Source organism: Protomyctophum parallelum (assembly GCF_964188405.1).
Source record: "Protomyctophum parallelum genome assembly, chromosome: 20".
In the NCBI taxonomy this organism is placed as follows: Eukaryota; Metazoa; Chordata; class Actinopteri; order Myctophiformes; family Myctophidae; genus Protomyctophum; species Protomyctophum parallelum.
Window position 1 is genome coordinate 1,657,815 of NC_139718.1, and position 19,979 is coordinate 1,677,793.

Genomic DNA, 19,979 nt, shown 5'->3' on the forward strand with positions numbered 1-19,979 from the left:
CTGTTGAAGACCCTTGTCCTGCAGCTATCTTTGAATGTCAACTTCATTAGCAGATATAGGCTATTTGCCGATCGAACCCAGGACCTTCTGAGGTGACAGCACTACCGACTGTGCCACCGTGCCCCCTAGGGGGCGCCACCGGGCCCCCTTCACATATTACTAATGCCACCACGGACCACTACTAGACAACAGCAGGGAATGTGATAGTGGTTCCCAAACCACGACACCCGGAAATAATCATTATATGAACTGTGAATTAACCCAGGAAACATTTCACTACTTTGTTCCCCCACCACTGTGCTCTGTACACACACACACACACACACACACACACACACACACACACACACACACACACACACACACACACACACACACACACACACACACACACACACACACACACACACACACACACACACACACACACACACACACAGTACACACACAGTACACACACACACACACACACACTCTCTAAGCCCTGAGGGCAGGTTCGGCCACACAAACTATTGCAGTTATTAATTAATCTCTCAAAGACGGATGCTTTGATTATAAAATCATAATAGTCCATTTGTGTATTGGGCCGAATACAGAAGGTTCTCAGATTGGTCATTCATTGACCACAGACACATAAAAATACCAGGAGGACAGTCAGTCAGTCAGTCATCTACAATAATACTACATATTATCCTCTGCAGCCTTATGTGACCTGTGTTCCAATTGATGATATTCACACGGCTGCCGTCTTGCCAGCAAGGTGCTACCTAGGTGCAACTTCCCATAGACAGACATCCCATTCATCCAGACAGAAAAGTCCTCTCTGATCGTATTAAACGACATCAAACTCACCAGCATTGCAGCTGTACGGAAAGCTTGAATTATCCTTTCTCTCTGCAAAGTGTTTGTTTCATAAAAATCCAGTTTCCACATCCTGTCATCCTTTTTAAGTGTTTAGAATTTGCACATAATGCAGGAGGCAGCAGGAGGTTGCTTTACTGATAACGAGCGCTTCCAAACTCTGGGCTAATCAATTGGCAGGTGTGGGGTTGCCATGGCAATCAATTGGCTGAGGCCAGAGGCTGGAAATTGAGGGTTGGTTGTTGAGGGCTTTGTAGGTGGTGGTGTATAGTTTGAAGTCAATTCTGAATTTGACTGGGAGCCACAGTGCAGTTCACGGAGGACAGGTGCTGTGATGTGTGATGAAATAAATACAGTACACTGCCGCCCCGTTTATCCTTTCTGTCCTCCGTAGATATAGCTGTTTGCATTTGTTGATGTATTAACGTATTAGTCAGTGATATGAGGTCAGGGACAAGGCGTGGTCGAGTTCTGCCGCGGTGTGCGTTGGAGGTACAGGCCTGTACGTGTTGTGGGGGGGGGTGGGGGGGGGGGGGGGGCAGATACAGGCCTGTACGTGTTGTGGGAGTGGGCGGGGCGGCTTCAAATCTGACACGGAGTGATTTATGATCCACAATCTGTGACCTGAGTGACACCATGAGGGTGAACATGGTTATAGTTCCTCTCAGTGTTGTGTTTTTGGCAGCAAATTTAGATTTTAGGTTTTAGTCATAGTCTCGTATTAAATAGATTTAATTTAGTTTCAGTCACATTTTTGTCACCTGGAATGTTTTAGTGTTTTAGTCGACTAAATGTCATAAGTCGACTAAATTGTATTTTGGCGGGCCTTGATGCCGTCGTAACGACTGTTTTTACACTTCTGAAAACAGCCGATCTACAAGCTCCGCGCTGCGACGCGTTGTGAGCTTGTAGATCTGCTATTCTCAGCATGCAACCAAGTGTAAAATGACTTATACTGAATCTCTTGTCCACTAGTCCCTTCCTAACATTTAGTCTAGTTTTTATTTGTTGACGAAATTGTCAGTATATTTAGTCTTAGTTTTAGTCACCGTAGCTTAGTTTGTTTAGTTTCCATTTAGTTTTCGTCAGTGGAAAAAGGGTAGTCGACGAACATTTTTCGTCTTGGTTTTAGTCGACGAAAACAACACTGGTTCCTTAAGTTATGATGTCGTTTCCACATCAAAGACTGCTGCGTTTGGTTGGCTTTGAGGTTGTGGCCAGTCAGTACTGTATGTCTCTGAACCCATTCTGACCTGAGATCAGATTCATACCAGGTTTCCACTGGACACACACTGGTCTGATTAACCCATTCTGACCTGAGATCAGATTCTAAAAATGTCAGTCGTTCTTCGACTTTTCAAAAATAGCAGACCTACAAGCTCATAGCGCGCCACTCGGTGGCGCGCTATGAGCTTGTAGATCTGCTATTTTTCAATAGCTAAAGCATAACATGATGCTAATACCAAAATGGGTTAAGTTATCACTACTGTAGCTCACCACTATCACACTCCTTGACTCCACGTGTGACATGTGATTGATTGATTGATTGATTGAAGTATTTATTAACAGTTTTGCAGAATTACAGTACATTTCAAGCACAACTGTTAACTGTGAGTGGACGACACCATAAAGCGTTCCACTTTATTTACAAGAGGGTCCACCATGTTCAATTCATCAAAACATTTAGAGACATACAAATATACACTTCTATAATACTTCTATAATGCACGCACACAATAACGCACACAGCTGGCTCACTGCATGCCTGGCTGACATCTCACAGTGGATGTCCTCCAATCACCTCAAGCTGAACCCAGACAAGACTGAGCTTCTCTTCTTCCCAGCTAAGTCCTGCCCTATGCGGGAGCTAACTATTTCCGTAGACAACGCCCTGGTAACGTCTGTCCCAACAGCCAGGAATCTTGGTGTTGTCCTGGACAGTCAGTTCTCGTTCAACGCTCACATCACAGCTGTCACTCGATCTTGTAGGTTCACACTCTATAATATACGACGAATTAGACCGTTCCTCACCCAGGAATCAGCCCAGCTCCTAATCCAGACAACAGTCTTTTCAAAACTCGACTATTGTAACTCCCTCCTTACTGGCTTACCAGCATGTGCACTTAAGCCTCTCCAGCTGATCCAAAATGCCGCAGCTCGCTTGGTCTTCAACCAGCCAAAATTCTCACATGTCTCCCCCCTGCTCCGCTCCCTCCACTGGCTCCCGGTCGCTGCCCGCACAGAATACAAAACTCTGATGCTGGCATTCAAGGCAACCAAAGGTATGGCTCTCATGGCAAGTATGATTGAACCCTACAAACCCTCCCGCGCACTCAGATCAGCCAACGCAGGGAAGCTGGAAGTACCCTCACTAAAAACGCCGGGACAACGCTCCACACGTCCCAAACTCTTCTCCCTTCTGGCTCCAAAACTGTGGAATGCACTTCCCATTGCAGTCAGAACTGCAGCATCACTCCCAATCTTCCGCCGTAGTCTGAAAACCCACCTTTTCAGACTCCATCATGGCCCATAGCACTTATCCCACCCCCTTAGATAGCATTTCTGTAGACTTATAGCATCTGATACAGACTTATAGCATGTTATGTAGACAGCACTATAATTGCATTGTATATAGTCATAGCACGCCATAGTACATAATAGCATAGTAGTAGTATAGTTTATATGTATAGTCTCATAATATAGATATTCCACTGTTACTTTCTTAGCTTACGCATGTTTCATGATAAATGCTTTTTTGTGATGTATTCCCATGCTTTTGTTCTTGCTTAATGTAAGTCGCTCTGGATTAAGAGCGTCTGCTAAATGCCTAAATTGTAAAGCGAATGTCCCAGAAATTGCAATGGCATGCGCAGACATACAGTATATAGCATGGTCTGTCTGTGACATGGTGGGTTAATGTATGCGCAGACATACAGCATATAGCATGGTCTGTCTGTGACATGGTGGGTTAATGTATGCGCAGACATACAGTATATAGCATGTTCTGTCTGTGACATGGTGGGTTAATGTATGCGCAGACATACAGTATATAGCATGGTCTGTCTGTGACATGCGCAGACATACAGTATATAGCATGTTCTGTCTGTGACATGGTGGGTTAATGTATGCGCAGACATACAGTATATAGCATGTTCTGTCTGTGACATGGTGGGTTAATGTATGCGCAGACATACAGTATATAGCATGTTCTGTCTGTGACATGGTGGGTTAATGTATGCGCAGACATACAGTATATAGCATGTTCTGTCTGTGACATGGTGGGTTAATGTATGCGCAGACATACAGTATATAGCATGGTCTGTCTGTGACATGGTGGGTTAATGTATGCGCAGACATACAGTATATAGCATGGTCTGTCTGTGACATGGTGGGTTAATGTATGCGCAGACATACAGTATATAGCATGTTCTGTCTGTGACATGGTGGGTTAATGTATGCGCAGACATACAGTATATAGCATGGTCTGTCTGTGACATGCGCAGACATGTCTGTGACATGGTGGCTTGTCCAGTGGTGGAGAAGAACTACTTTGTTACGAGTAAAAGTACGGAAGTGAAAATGTACTTGAGTAAAAGTACAAAAGTATCGGCATCAAAAAGTACTACAAGTAAAAGTACTCATTGTGCAGAAATATGTGCCAATTCACAAGTTCAAAATGTGTACAAAATATATTATAAAGTAGCAGATCTACAAGCTCACACGTTTTTCTTTTCAAAAAGACAAAAGCTTTTAATCAGACCAGTGTGTGTCCAGTGGAAACCTCGTATGAATCTGATCTCAGGTCAGAATGGGTTAATCAGACCAGTGTGTGTCCAGTGGAAACCTCGTATGAATCTGATCTCAGGTCAGAATGGGTTCATCAGACCAGTGTGTGTCCAGTGGAAACCTCGTATGAATCTGATCTCAGGTCAGAATGGGTTAATCAGACCAGTGTGTGTCCAGTGGAAACCTCGTATGAATCTGATCTCAGGTCAGAATGGGTTAATCAGCTTCAAGTGAATGTGTTTTGTTTATCGTCCACCGCTGATAACCAGGCCACGCTATCGTGTCATTGGACTATTATTCATTATCCGTCATTATTTAACCACATCATTTTATAGTTTTACTGCCTCGCACAGACGACGTACTGTAAGTTATCTCATAAGTGTTCATGACTCATGAGGGTCACTGTATTTCCCCCTAATTGTCACGTAGATAATGAAGTAGATTATAAAGTATTTAATCAAGAACCAGGCAGATATATCGTACAACTGAAGAAGATGCAGAGTCAGGAATCAGGAAATAGCAAAATGACAATTTTAGTCACAACAGGAAACAAGCAGGACATCAGTGACACCAGGTTATGAACGGACAATCAGGGTTAATTTGTACAGAGTCCAGTTTCAGAGGAACCGGGTGATTGTAGAAGTGTTCACAGGTGGGCTGATGAGGGAGTTGGAGACAGGCAACCTCAAGGTAGCAAAGCCGAAAACAACCCTGCTACACCACCCCCCCAAAGGGGGGGGGGGGGGATTCAGTCCACTAACTATTTCACTTCCAGTTATAAATTAATCTCTCAAATACCGATCCTCTGATATAATAAGTGACCAGATTTGACTGAGAGCCTGCCACCACACATGCTCCATACGCCAAAATGAGTTAATAGCACTCTCTTCACATACTAGATAATACTATCATTATATAATAAAATAAATAAATATATATATATATATATACTATAATTCAAAGAAATCCAATGGCAGCACATCAGTCACATTTTTGACATGAGATCAGATTCTATAAATATACATTCTGACAGTTTTCTGAAAAAGCTATGTTTCTATGTCAGTGGTTCTTTGATTTCTCAAAAATAGCAGACCTACAAGCTATGAGCTTGTAGATCTGCTATTTTTCAATAGCTAAAGCATAACACCAAAAGGGGTTCCCGCCCCAAAATGGGTTAAGGCTCCTGGAATATGATTGGTCATTCATTGACCGATCTCAGGTGCTTTGCCAATTATGTGCTGTCCCCCCCTTGCAACATCCACACAGGCCACCAGGGGGCGCACCGACCCACAGGTTGAGAACCACTCCCTTATGGCAGTGGTTCCCAAACCTTTTCATGTCTCAGGGACCCCCACCTTGACACTAATTAGCCCCGCGGACCCCCTATTTGAAGAGGTATTCCAGGGACCCCCATGAGAGAAGATGTTTACGGCTCTAGCAGTGATTCAGGGACCCCCATAAGAGAAGATGTTTACGGCTCTAGCAGTGATTCAGGGACCCCCATAAGAGAAGATGTTTACGGCTCTAGCAGTGATTCAGGGACCCCCATAAGAGAAGATGTTTACGGCTCTAGCAGTGATTCAGGGACCCCCATAAGAGAAGATGTTTACGGCTCTAGCAGTGATTCTCAACCCGTTTAATTTCAAGGACCCCCAGTTTAACATGCATTAGGATACGGACCCCCCATTAATTGTCATTTCTATCTCTGAGACCCCCATCTATATTGTAAAATCAATGTTAATTTAACTCTGAGAGTGTACAAATGGAACCAAATGGATCCATTAGGGTCCATTTGGTTCCATTTGTACACTCTCAGAGTTACAGACCCATAAGGGATTTGTTTTCCCTGAAGAAGGCCGAAAGGTCGAAACGTTGGATTCTTGTCAATAAATATACAGCATCGTGGCTACGTGTGTGCGGCCTTTTTCTCTTTTTTACAGACCCTTAAGGGTCCATTTGGTTTAGCTGGGGACCCCCTGGAACTCCCTCAATGACCCCTGGGGGTCCCCGGACCCCCCTTTAGGAGCCACTGTCTTATGATACATTGATCAGTCAGTGGAGGAAAACTTACTCACATTTTCTGCTTAAGTTAAAGTATCAATATTGCAGCGTAGAAACTATGTTTACAGTTAAAGTATCAATATTGAAGTTTAGAAACTCTGTTTACAGTTAAAGTATCAATATATTGCAGTGTAGAAACTCTGTTTACAGTTAAAGTATCAATATTGCAGTGTAGAAACTCTGTTTACAGTTAAAGTATCAATATTGAAGTGTAGAAACTATGTTTACAGTTAAAGTATCAATATTGAAGCGTAGAAACTCTGTTTACAGTTAAAGTATCAATATTGAAGTGTAGAAACTCTGTTTACAGTTAAAGTATCAATATTGAAGTGTAGAAACTCTGTTTACAGTTAAAGTATCAATATTGAAGTGTAGAAACTCTGTTTACAGTTAAAGTATCAATATTGAAGTGTAGAAACTCTGTTTACAGTTAAAGTATCAATATTGAAGTGTAGAAACTCTGTTTACAGTTAAAGTATCAATATTGAAGTGTAGAAACTCTGTTTACAGTTAAAGTATCAATATTGCAGTGTATAAACTATGTTTACAGTTAAAGTATCAATATTGCAGTTAAAGTATCAATATTGCAGTGTATAAACAATGTTTACAGTTAAAGTATCAATATTGAAGTGTAGAAACTCTGTTTACAGTTAAAGTATCAATATTGAAGTGTAGAAACTCTGTTTACAGTTAAAGTATCAATATTGCAGTTAAAGTATCAATATTGAAGTGTAGAAACTCTGTTTACAGTTAAAGTATCAATATTGCAGCGTATAAACTCTGTTTACAGTTAAAGTATCAATATTGAAGTGTATAAACTCTGTTTACAGTTAAAGTATCAATATTGCAGCGTATAAACTCTGTTTACAGTTAAAGTATCAATATTGAAGTGTAGAAACTCTGTTTACAGTTAAAGTATCAATATTGCAGTTAAAGTATCAATATTGAAGTGTAGAAACTCTGTTTACAGTTAAAGTATCAATATTGCAGTGTAGAAACTCTGTTTACAGTTAAAGTATCAATATTGAAGTGTAGAAACTCTGTTTACAGTTAAAGTATCAATATTGCAGTTAAAGTATCAATATTGAAGTGTAGAAACTCTGTTTACAGTTAAAGTATCAATATTGCAGTGTAGAAACTCTGTTTACAGTTAAAGTATCAAAGTATCAACTTGAGTAAAAGTTCAAAATGTAGCCGATACTTGAGTAAAAGTACAAAAGCATGAATGGGTATCAACACAACAGTGGGCGTGTCCCCATGCTTCAGCAGCAGTATATAAACCTCTGCTGTGTGTCTGTTTGTCAGACAGACTGCTGTAGTGCTGTGTGCTGTGTGTCTGTGTGCTGTGCTGTGTGTCTGTGTGTCAGACAGACTGCTCTCCTGCTGTAGTGCTGTGTGTCTGTGTGCTGTGCTGTGTGTCTGTGTGTCAGACAGACTGCTCTCCTGCTGTAGTGCTGTGTGTCTGTGTGCTGTGCTGTGTGTAGTGCTGTGTGTCAGACTGCTCTCCTCAACTCAACCCTAAAGACGTATGCTTAGAATACTTAATATACTTCAACTTGAACTTATACTTAGTTGTAGTCTGTTTACTCACCGGCAGTCTGCTCTGTAGCCTGTGTCAGCCTGCCTGTCCTCCACTCAACTCTCCTGGTCATCTCCTGGTCATCTGCTGGTCATCTGCTGGTCATCTCCTGGTCATCTCCTGGTCATCTGCTGGTCATCTGCTGGTCATCTCCTGGTCATCTGCTGGTCATCTGCTGGTCATCTGCTGGTCATCTGCTGGTCGCTGCAGTAAAGTCTGACATCATGGCAACCGCAGGGAAGGTGAGTAAACATGCTTTAACCTATTCTGACCTGAGATCAGATTCATACGAGGTTTCCACTGGACACACACTGGTCTGATTATTAACCCATTCTGACCTGAGATCAGATTCATACGAGGTTTCCACTGGACACACACTGGTCTGATTATTAACCCATTCTGACCTGAGATCAGATTCTATAAAAAAATGTCAGTCGTTCTTCGATTTTTCAAAAATAGCAGACCTACAAGCTCGTAGCGTGCCACTCGGTGGCGCGCTATGAGCTTGTAAATCTGCTGTTTTTCAATAGCTAAAGCGTAACGTGATGCCGACACCAAAATGGGTTCCCGTTCAGAATGGGTTGCTTCTGAAACCTTTGGTTTTCATATACGCCCAGCCGTGGAATGCATCGCCTACAAATGGAACCAAAATGTAGGTGAAGCGTCAGCTCAGAGTTGCTGACCCGATAAGGGTCCATTTGGGTCCCCGTCAAAGCAGTGTTGTTCTTGTTGTTTTTGGCAGTACATTTAGATTTTAGTTTTAGTCGTTTTAGTCTCTTGAATAGTTTTCATTTAGTTTCAGTCACATTTTAGTCTGGTTTTAGTCCGGTTTTATAGTTGACTGAATATCATAAGATATTTAAGTCGACTCAATCTAAAGTTGATTTAGTCGACTAAAATGTATTTTGTTGGGCGTTGATGCCGTTGTAAATGACTGTTTTTGATGAAAATAGCCGATCTACAAGCTCACAGCGCGTCGGAGCGTGACGCGTTGTGAGCTTGTAGATCGGCTATTTTCAGCATGCAACCAAGTGTAAAATGACTTATACTGGATCTCTTGTCCACTAGTCCCTTTCTAACAGTCTAGTTTTTATTTGTTGAAATTGTCAGTGTATTTAGTCACAGATTTAGTCATCATAGCTTAGTTTTCATTATGTTTTGATGTAGTTTTTTGTCAGCGAAAAAAATATACTTCTTTTTGTACCCCTATCTTCACCAAATCTATTCGGGCCAAAAATAACTCGCTGTTTCTCTGCAAGACATCACTCTATAAGCCATATCTCCAAAACGTGTGGGTCAAACTGAACAACCAATATGTCAATTTGAAGCTATGATTCAAACTGACATAAGCTATGATTCCCTGCAAAATCCAATGGCAGTCCCTCAGTCAAATGTGGTCACATTTGTTTATTGTTTGCACGTTAGTGTTGTACTGCAGTGTTTGTTTGCCATGGGTCACTTTTGGAAAAAGATATTTTAACCTCAACAGGACTTTATTCCTGGTGAACAACATTGTTGTCGCCTCACAGACATACAGGTGTGTAAACATGATATAAGGATAAAGAGATGAAGGACAAACAAAAAACTAAACAAATTATGTCAACAGTGAGACATAAGTCAACATTCAAGGGGCTGGGCAACTTTGACGATGGAGAGAGCCACTATATTTCCACACTCACTCCCTAGGGCCATATATTACTGTCGTAACAAAAATAGCCGATCTACAAGCTCAAAACGCGTCGCAGCGTGACGCGTTTTGAGCTTGTAGATCGGCTATTTTTGCTATATTCGAATTGGAATCCTGAAAATTTTTATTTTTATGTAATTTCAAAAGCCTTTAATTATACGTGTGTTGAAGCATTGAGCTACTAATTTAGACTGAAGTAATTAAAGCGGGTCATGTTTTGCATGTTGTGGAATTGTAAACAGCTGGAACCAATATTATATCAGTATTCTGATATTAACCTGAGGGCCACATTAATCAGACCAGTGTGTGTCCAGTGGAAACCTCGTATGAATGGGTCAGAATGGGTTAAGTGAAGGTGGGGGCCGCATGTGGCCCCCGGGCCGCCAGTTAACCACCCATGGAGTAAGACAAGCATAATATACTGTATATCAGACAGTATGCATACACAGTTTGCATAGTATGCATACGTTTGCATATACAGTGCATATGCAAACATCTTGTACTGTCTCACTGTTGACATAGTTTGTTTAGTTTAGTGTTAGGTGTGTCCTTTTGGTGATATTTATTGTTTTACACCCTGTGTGGCTGTGATGTTGATCACCCTCCTGTTGACATTAGTAGATTACCAGATGACCGGTAAAATATCTTTTCCAAAAAAGGGACTTGGAGAGACAAGCATCGTGAAAACAATGTCGTACAACACCGAGACATAAAAACTACAAAGAAAAGCAACTAACCGTGACCCATTCTGGGGCGGGAACCCCTTTTGGTGTTAGCATTATGTTATGCTTTAGCTATTGAAAAATAGCAGATCTACAAGCTCATAGCGCGCCACCGAGTGGCGCGCTATGAGCTTGTAGGTCTGCTATTTTTGAAAAATCGAAGAACGACTGACATAGAAACATAGCTTTTTCAGAAAAACTGTCAGGATGTAGAAGATTTTTTTTTAGAATCTGATCTCAGGTCAAAATGGGTTAACACAATATTACATTTTGTTTTAAAGTGACACTTTCACAGAGTTGTTTTAAACCTATTTAGACCTGAGGACGATTCTACAAATGACTTCTAAATCCAGACAGTTTTCTTGAAAAAAAACCCTCATGTTTCTATGTCAGTGGCAAGTGGTTCTCAATCAATTTCACGTAAAGGACCCCCAGAATTATCTGTAATTGGCCGCCGACCCTCAAGATATTTCAAAAATAAATAGCAGATCTACAAGCTCGTAGCGTGGCACTCGGTGCCGTGCTACGAGCTTGTAGATCTGCTATTTTTCAAGAGCCAACGTAATATAACACAATAATGCTTAAAACACCAAAAGGGGTTAATCTGGGCGGGTGGAGGGGGGGGGGTGTGAGGGGCGAGCGGTGCATTCGAGTCACGTAGGCAGCAGGAAATGATGGAAGGTAAAACTGATATTAATCTTGAAGCCATAAAGTGCCTGCAGTCTGTCTGGGGTAATTAATTCACACGCTTATCAAAGAGTGGCGATAAGATCCTTCCTGGTGCGTTAACCCATTTTGGGCGAGAACCGGCCTTTTGGTGTTAGCATTATGCTATGCTTTAGCTATTGAAAAATAGCAGACCTACAAGCTCATAGCGCGCCACCGAGTGGCGCGCTACGAGCTTGTAGGTCTGCTATTTTTGAAAAATCGAAGAACAACTGACATAGAAACATAGCTTTTTCAGAAAACTGTCAGGATGTAGAAGACATTTTTAGAATCTGATCTCGGGTCAGAATGGAAAACTGTCAGGATGTAGAAGACGTTTTTAGAATCTGATCTCAGGTCAGAATGGAAAACTGTCAGGATGTAGAAGACGTTTTTAGAATCTGATCTCGGGTCAGAATGGAAAACTGTCAGGATGTAGAAGACGTTTGTAGAATCTGATCTCAGGTCAGAATGGGAAACTGTCAGGATGTAGAAGACATTTTTAGAATCTGATCTCAGGTCAGAATGGAAAACTGTCAGGATGTAGAAGACATTTTTAGAATCTGATCTCAGGTCAGAATGGAAAACTGTCAGGATGTAGAAGACATTTTTAGAATCTGATCTCAGGTCAGAATGGAAAACTGTCAGGATGTAGAAGACATTTTTAGAATCTGATCTCAGGTCAGAATGGAAAACTGTCAGGATGTAGAAGACATTTTTAGAATCTGATCTCAGGTCAGAATGAAAACTTTCAGGATGTAGAAGACATGTTTAGAATCTGATCTCAGGTCAGAATGGAAAACTGTCAGGATGTAGAAGACATTTTTAGAATCTGATCTCAGGTCAGAATGGAAAACTGTCAGGATGTAGAAGACGTTTTTTAGAATCTGATCTCAGGTCAGAATGGAAAACTGTCAGGATGTAGAAGACATTTTTAGAATCTGATCTCAGGTCAGAATGGAAAACTGTCAGGATGTAGAAGACATTTTTAGAATCTGATCTCAGGTCAGAATGGAAAACGGTCAGGATGTAGAAGACGTTTTTTAGAATCTGATCTCAGGTCAGAATGGAAAACTGTCAGGATGTAGAAGACATTTTTAGAATCTGATCTCAGGTCAGAATGGAAAACTGTCAGGATGTAGAAGACGTTTTTTAGAATCTGATCTCAGGTCAGAATGGAAAACTGTCAGGATGTAGAAGACATTTTTAGAATCTGATCTCAGGTCAGAATGGGTTAATGAACAAACCGAGGTACTCCCTCTTTGTGTGTGTGTGTGTGTGTGTGTGTGTGTGTGTGTGTGTGTGTGTGTGTGTGTGTGTGTGTGTGTGTGTGTGTGTGTGTCCACGTATATGTTTGTTTTCAGCCCTGCCAGAAGAGAATAGATTATGTCATGTATTATACAGTATGTGACCTAAATGATGTGTTTTATTATTTTACCCTGTGTGATGATTTGAGGGTTCCACTGTTTGAGGCAATTAATGCAACAAAACAAAACCCTGATCTATTCTGGGAAGATATGATGGACAGAAGTTAGACTGGTTATTTAACTATGAAGTATTTAAGGACAGCCCAGTTTGTTTCTAGAGCCTGTCACAGGCCTAATGGTGTATTTTATTTTATGGTATTTTATGTTATGTTGTATATTATGTAATCTGCCCTGTAAGGATCTGGGGGGGGGGGGGGGGGGGGGGGGTATCAGTCACTTTGGAATTGACTTGATCATGGTTTGCAAACCGTCACGTGAGTTTATTGTCATTATGTAAACTGTGAAAAGTGTCCTGTCTGTATTAAAGTCAGGTTTTCAACTGATTGTGACCCAGCTAGGGACCACCACCTTGACTATAATAACCAACCTGGGGACCACCACCTTGACTATAAGAACCAACCTGGGGACCACCACCTTGACTATAAGAACCAACCTGGGGACCACCACCTTGACTATAAGAACCAACCTGGGGACCACCACCTTGACTAAGAATCAACCTGGGGACCACCACCTTGACTATAAGAACCAACCTGGGGACCACCACCTTGACTATAAGAACCAACCTGGGGACCACCACCTTGACTATAAGAACCAACCTGGGGACCACCACCTTGACTATAAGAACCAACCTGGGGACCACCACCTTGACTATAAGAACCAACCTGGGGACCACCACCTTGACTATAAGAACCAACCTGGGGACCACCACCTTGACTATAAGAACCAACCTGGGGACCACCACCTTGACTATAAGAACCAACCTGGGGACCACCACCTTGACTATAAGAACCAACCTGGGGACCACCACCTTGACTATAAGAACCAACCTGGGGACCACCACCTTGACTAAGAACCAACCTGGGGACCACCACCTTGACTAAGAATCAACCTGGGGACCACCACCTTGACTATAAGAACCAACCTGGGGACCACCACCTTGACTATAAGAACCAACCTGGGGAACACCACCTTGACTATAAGAATCAACCTAGGGACCACCACCTTGACTATAAGAACCAACCTGGGGACCACCACCTTGACTATAAGAACCAACCTGGGGACCACCACCTTGACTATAAGAATCAACCTGGGGACCACCACCTTGACTAAGAACCAACCTGGGGACCACCACCTTGACTATAAGAACCAACCTGGGGACCACCACCTTGACTATAAGAACCAACCTGGGGACCACCACCTTGACTATAAGAACCAACCTGGGGACCACCACCTTGACTATAAGAATCAACCTGGGGACCACCACCTTGACTATAAGAACCAACCTGGGGACCACCACCTTGACTATAAGAACCAACCTGGGGACCACCACCTTGACTATAAGAACCAACCTGGGGACCACCACCTTGACTAAGAACCAACCTGGGGACCACCACCTTGACTAAGAATCAACCTGGGGACCACCACCTTGACTATAAGAACCAACCTGGGGACCACCACCTTGACTATAAGAACCAACCTGGGGACCACCACCTTGACTAAGAACCAACCTGGGGACCACCACCTTGACTAAGAATCAACCTGGGGACCACCACCTTGACTATAAGAACCAACCTGGGGACCACCACCTTGACTATAAGAACCAACCTGGGGACCACCACCTTGACTATAAGAATCAACCTAGGGACCACCACCTTGACTATAAGAACCAACCTGGGGACCACCACCTTGACTATAAGAACCAACCTGGGGACCACCACCTTGACTATAAGAATCAACCTGGGGACCACCACCTTGACTAAGAACCAACCTGGGGACCACCACCTTGACTATAAGAATCAACCTAGGGACCACCACCTTGACTAAGAATCAACCTGGGGACCACCACCTTGACTAAGAACCAACCTGGGGACCACCACCTTGACTATAAGAATCAACCTGGGGACCACCACCTTGACTAATAATCAACCTAGGGACCACCACCTTGACTAAGAATCAACCTGGGGACCACCACCTTGACTAAGAATCAACCTGGGGACCACCACCTTGACTAAGAATCAACCTGGGGACCACCACCTTGACTATAAGAATCAACCTGGGGACCACCACCTTGACTAATAATCAACCTAGGGACCACCACCTTGACTAAGAATCAACCTGGGGACCACCACCTTGACTATAAGAACCAACCTGGGGACCACCACCTTGACTAATAATCAACCTAGGGACCACCACCTTGACTAAGAATCAACCTGGGGACCACCACCTTGACTAAGAACCAACCTGGGGACCACCACCTTGACTAAGAATCAACCTGGGGACCACCACCTTGACTAAGAACCAACCTGGGGACCACCACCTTGACTAATAATCAACCTAGGGACCACCACCTTGACTAAGAACCAACCTAGGGACCACCACCTTGACTAATAATCAACCTAGGGACCACCACCTTGACTAATAATCAACCTGGGGACCACCACCTTGACTAAGAATCAACCTGGGGACCACCACCTTGACTAAGAATCAACCTGGGGACCACCACCTTGACTAAGAATCAACCTGGGGACCACCACCTTGACTAAGAATCAACCTGGGGACCACCACCTTGACTAAGAATCAACCTGGGGACCACCACCTTGACTAAGAATCAACCTGGGGACCACCACCTTGACTAAGAATCAACCTGGGGACCACCACCCTGACTAATAATCAACCTAGGGACCACCACCTTGACTAAGAACCAACCTAGGGACCACCACCTTGACTAATAATCAACCTAGGGACCACCACCTTGACTAATAATCAACCTGGGGACCACCACCTTGACTAAGAATCAACCTGGGGACCACCACCTTGACTAAGAATCAACCTGGGGACCACCACCTTGACTAAGAATCAACCTGGGGACCACCACCTTGACTAAGAATCAACCTGGGGACCACCACCTTGACTAAGAATCAACCTGGGGACCACCACCTTGACTAAGAATCAACCTGGGGACCACCACCTTGACTAAGAATCAACCTGGGGACCACCACCTTGACTAAGAATCAACCTGGGGACCACCACCTTGACTAAGAATCAACCTGGGGACCACCACCTTGACTAAGAACCAACCTGGGGACCACCACCTTGACTATAAGAACCAACCTGGGGACCACTGTTGTGTTGTAATGGGATATATGGGCTAAAATTAGTGCTTTCGTAACACTTGCTATGGAATACCGTTTCTCAAACGATGTCGGACTTAACTGATACAGTACAGTACTGACACATGTGACCCTACTGTAGCCTATATCTTGGGCGTGCCTTTGCCTTTTGGCCTTTTGCCACATTTTACTATCTTGAAAAATATTTTAAAATAGTTCAACTAGCTGATCTACATCCACACATTATGATCTTATAGATTGGCTATTTTAATAATAGTAATAATAATAGTAATATATATTATATACAGATAGTAAAAGATGTCAAATACGTGCAAGATATAGCACATGATGACATGATTCTATCTACGGGCACATTTCCTAATCAGGCTTCACCACTTCACCCTTCTTGAGATTCTATTTCCCTTTTCTGTGGAATTTCTTATAACCTCAGACTTCTCAGTAACTCTGACAACATTGACACAATTACACAGAACAGAACAGAACAGTGCACGGACGGATTAGTTCACTGTTAATATAAAAGCTTTATAATAATATAGATAAGGAACCGTGCACGGACGGATTAGTTCACTGTTCCGTGGCTATACATTACTAAATGCATGGTCAGGGACCACACGCAATACCTCCGCAGACCACCAGTGGTCCACGGACCACCTGTTGAAAACCCCTGCTGTAAGTCCATATGGGCTGGGCTTCTTCTGAAGCATGACTCTTAACCCATTTAGGCCTGACGTCAAAACGTCAATGTTTCTGTATTTTTCTGCTATTTTTTTTAAATCGTGACACGAATATTTGAATATAATATTCTTTCAGAATACTTTTTTTTCAGGCCTAAATGGGTTGAAAAACATCTTTAACCCATTCTGACCGGGCACCCATTTTGGTGTCGGCATCATGTTATGCTTTAGCTATTGAAAAATAGCAGATCTACAAGCTCATATCGTGCCACCGAGTGGCGCGATATGAGCTTGTAGGTCTGCTATTTTTGAAAAATCGAAGAGCAACTGACATTTTTAGAATCTGATCTCAGGTCAGAATGGGTTCATCAGACCAGTGTGTGTCCGGCGGAAACCTCGTATGAATCTGATCTCAGGTCAGAATGGGTTAAGAACAGTGTGTAGTTGCGTGTTTGTTTACGTGGTTTAATGAAACACACTTTGCAGAGGATCATTCAAGCTTTCCGTATACAACTGCTGCAGTATGTTACAGTGTTGTTTTTGGCAGCAGATTTAGTGAATGTGTTTCTTCAGGTCATTAAGTGTCGTTTGTGCGTGTGTGTGTGTTCAGGTCATTAAGTGTCGTGCGGCCGTGGCCTGGGGACCAAACCAACCGCTGGTCATCGAGAACATCGAGGTGGCCCCGCCCCAGAGGAACGAGATCCGGATGAAGGTACCGCATGCACGCATGCACGCACGCACGCATGCACGCACGCACGCACGCACCCGTGTTTGTGGTGGGAGTGGATTTCTGTTAACACCGCGAACGCCCGGGGCATTTAGGACCATTGAATCAGGACGACGCCCAGCGATGTGCAGCTTATTTCAAGGTGGCACGGCGCCATCTTGGAAGTCGCTAGAAGTAGCTAGAAGTAGCCAAAACACCCCCGAGGGTTATCGACAACAACAACAAGCTATGATTACTTCTAACGCGACAAAGCGACGGGCCGTCAAAAAAACACAATCTTTGGTTAGAATTGGAAGCATTGATTTAGATCAAGAGTTATTCATGTTTTTAAGATATTCGGTCTCATCCACTAAAATAACGTCCCAACGGGAAATTACATGATGATCTATAATGTCTGTCCAGGGGGGCAGTCAGACAGATATTTAACCAGGGGGGCAGTCAGACAGATATTTAACCAGGGGGGCAGTCAGACAGATATTTAACCAGGGGGGCAGTCAGACAGATATTTAACCAGGGGGGCAGTCAGACAGATGTTTAACCAGGGGGGCAGTCAGACAGATATTTAACCAGGGGGGGCAGTCAGACAGATATTTAACCAGGGGGGCAGTCAGACAGATATTTAACCAGGGGGGCAGTCAGACAGATATTTAACCAGGGGGGCAGTCAGACAGATATTTAACCAGGGGGGCAGTCAGACAGATATTTAACCAGGGGGGCAGTCAGACAGATATTTAACCAGGGGGGCAGTCAGACAGATATTTAACCAGGGGGGCAGTCAGACAGATATTTAACCAGGGGGGCAGTCAGACAGATATTTTGTGAAGCCACTAAGAAAATCGGGACTTCCTGAAAGTTCATATAATGGCCTGTTGTGGCGCTGTCATTGGGCCCAAAAAACCCCATAGCCCATAGAGGTCCATGTATTTGGGCCCAACTTCAGCTAGACTGTATTACCTTAATAAACATGGTCATGAATACTTTCTGCTTCCAGTCACTAGTTTAAAGTCTCATAATATTATTTTTGGAAAACAATGGTCCCATTTATTTAAAAAAATTACCATTAAGTCGCGTATGTTCTGAGGGGCGTGGCTACCGTTACAGTCTATGATCGGGAGCCACCCCCCGTTCGAGTCAAAATGAAAACCAACGAAGAAGAAGGGTGGGAAGTCCCGCCTCGTTGTCTGAGCCAGCCAATGGGCCAGCTGGGCCCAAACGGATCTAGAAAGATGGCGATTTACAATTCAAGGACTGACTGGCTTCATCTTACGTCCATATCAGACCCGGAGAACGCTTTGTCCATATTTGTTTTACAGTCTGTGTGTCTGTTGAACACGTACGTCATTGTGTGGGTGTCATTGCAGATCTTGTCCACCGGGGTGTGCCACATGTATCATTGTGTTGGGTGTCATTGCAGATCATGTCCACCGGGGGTGTACCACATGTTGTGTCATTGTGTGGGTGTCATTGCAGATCATGTCCACCGGGGTGTACCACATGTTGTATCATTGTGTGGGTGTCATTGCAGATCGTGGCCACCGGGGGTGTACCACATGTTGTGTCATTGTGTGGGTGTCATTGCAGATCTTGTCCACCGGGGTGTACCACATGTTGTATCATTGTGTGGGTGTCATTGCAGATCATGTCCACCGGGGGTGTACCACATGTTGTATCATTGTGTGGGTGTCATTGTGTGGGTGTCATTGTGTGGGTGTCATTGCAGATCATGTCCACCGGGGTGTACCACATGTTGTGTCATTGTGTGGGTGTCATTGTGTGGGTGTCATTGCAGATCATGTCCACCGGGGTGTGCCACATGTTGTGTCATTGTGTGGGTGTCATTGCAGATCGTGGCCACCGGGGTGTACCACATGTTGTGTCATTGTTTGGGTGTCATTGTGTGGGTGTCATTGCAGATCATGTCCACCGGGGTGTACCACATGTTGTGTCATTGTGTGGGTGTCATTGCAGATCATGTCCACCGGGGTGTGCCACATGTTGTCATTGTGTGGGTGTCATTGTGTGGGTGTCATTGTGTGGGTGTCATTGTGTGGGTGTCATTGCAGATCATGTCCACCGGGGTGTGCCACATGTTGTATCATTGTGTGGGTGTCATTGCAGATCGTGGCCACCGAGGTGTGCCACAAGTTGTATCATTGTGTGGGTGTCATTGTGTGGGTGTCATTGCAGATCGTGGCCACCGGGGTGTGCCACACCGACCTGTACCACATGTTCGAGGGGAAGCACGAGGCCGGCTTCCCGACCGTGCTGGGTCACGAGGGGGGGGGCATCGTGGAGAGCGTTGGAACCCGGGTCACCGAGTACCACCCAGGTCAGTGTGAGTGGGGGGGGGGGGACCCGGGGTCACCGAGTACCACCCAGGTCAGTGGAGGAGGGGGGAGGGGGGGTTGGGGGGAGTGGGGACCCAGGGGTCACCTAACTATCTCAAATCGCACCCAACAATACTTGACGTTAACATTCAGTTGATATTCAGTGTCTGGTTAGTCAGGCTCAAACAGGTGCTCTGATTTGCCGGCAGTAAGTGACATCACTTACTGCAAA

The 19,979-nt window shown here is 43.9% G+C and overlaps 1 protein-coding gene across 1 annotated transcript in view; it reads left to right on the forward strand.

The window, feature by feature from the left end:
• Positions 1-8,431: 8,431 nt before the first annotated feature.
• The window catches only part of LOC310878252 (alcohol dehydrogenase 1-like), a 19,253-nt gene continuing 7,705 nt past the window's right edge, over positions 8,432-19,979 (forward strand). Inside the window, exons 1-3 of the mRNA XM_083792475.1 lie at positions 8,432-8,529; positions 17,304-17,405; positions 19,608-19,749. Of these exons, the coding sequence (XP_083648601.1) occupies positions 8,512-8,529; positions 17,304-17,405; positions 19,608-19,749 (262 nt within the window). The 5' untranslated portion in view covers positions 8,432-8,511. The remainder of the gene's footprint in view (positions 8,530-17,303; positions 17,406-19,607; positions 19,750-19,979) is intronic.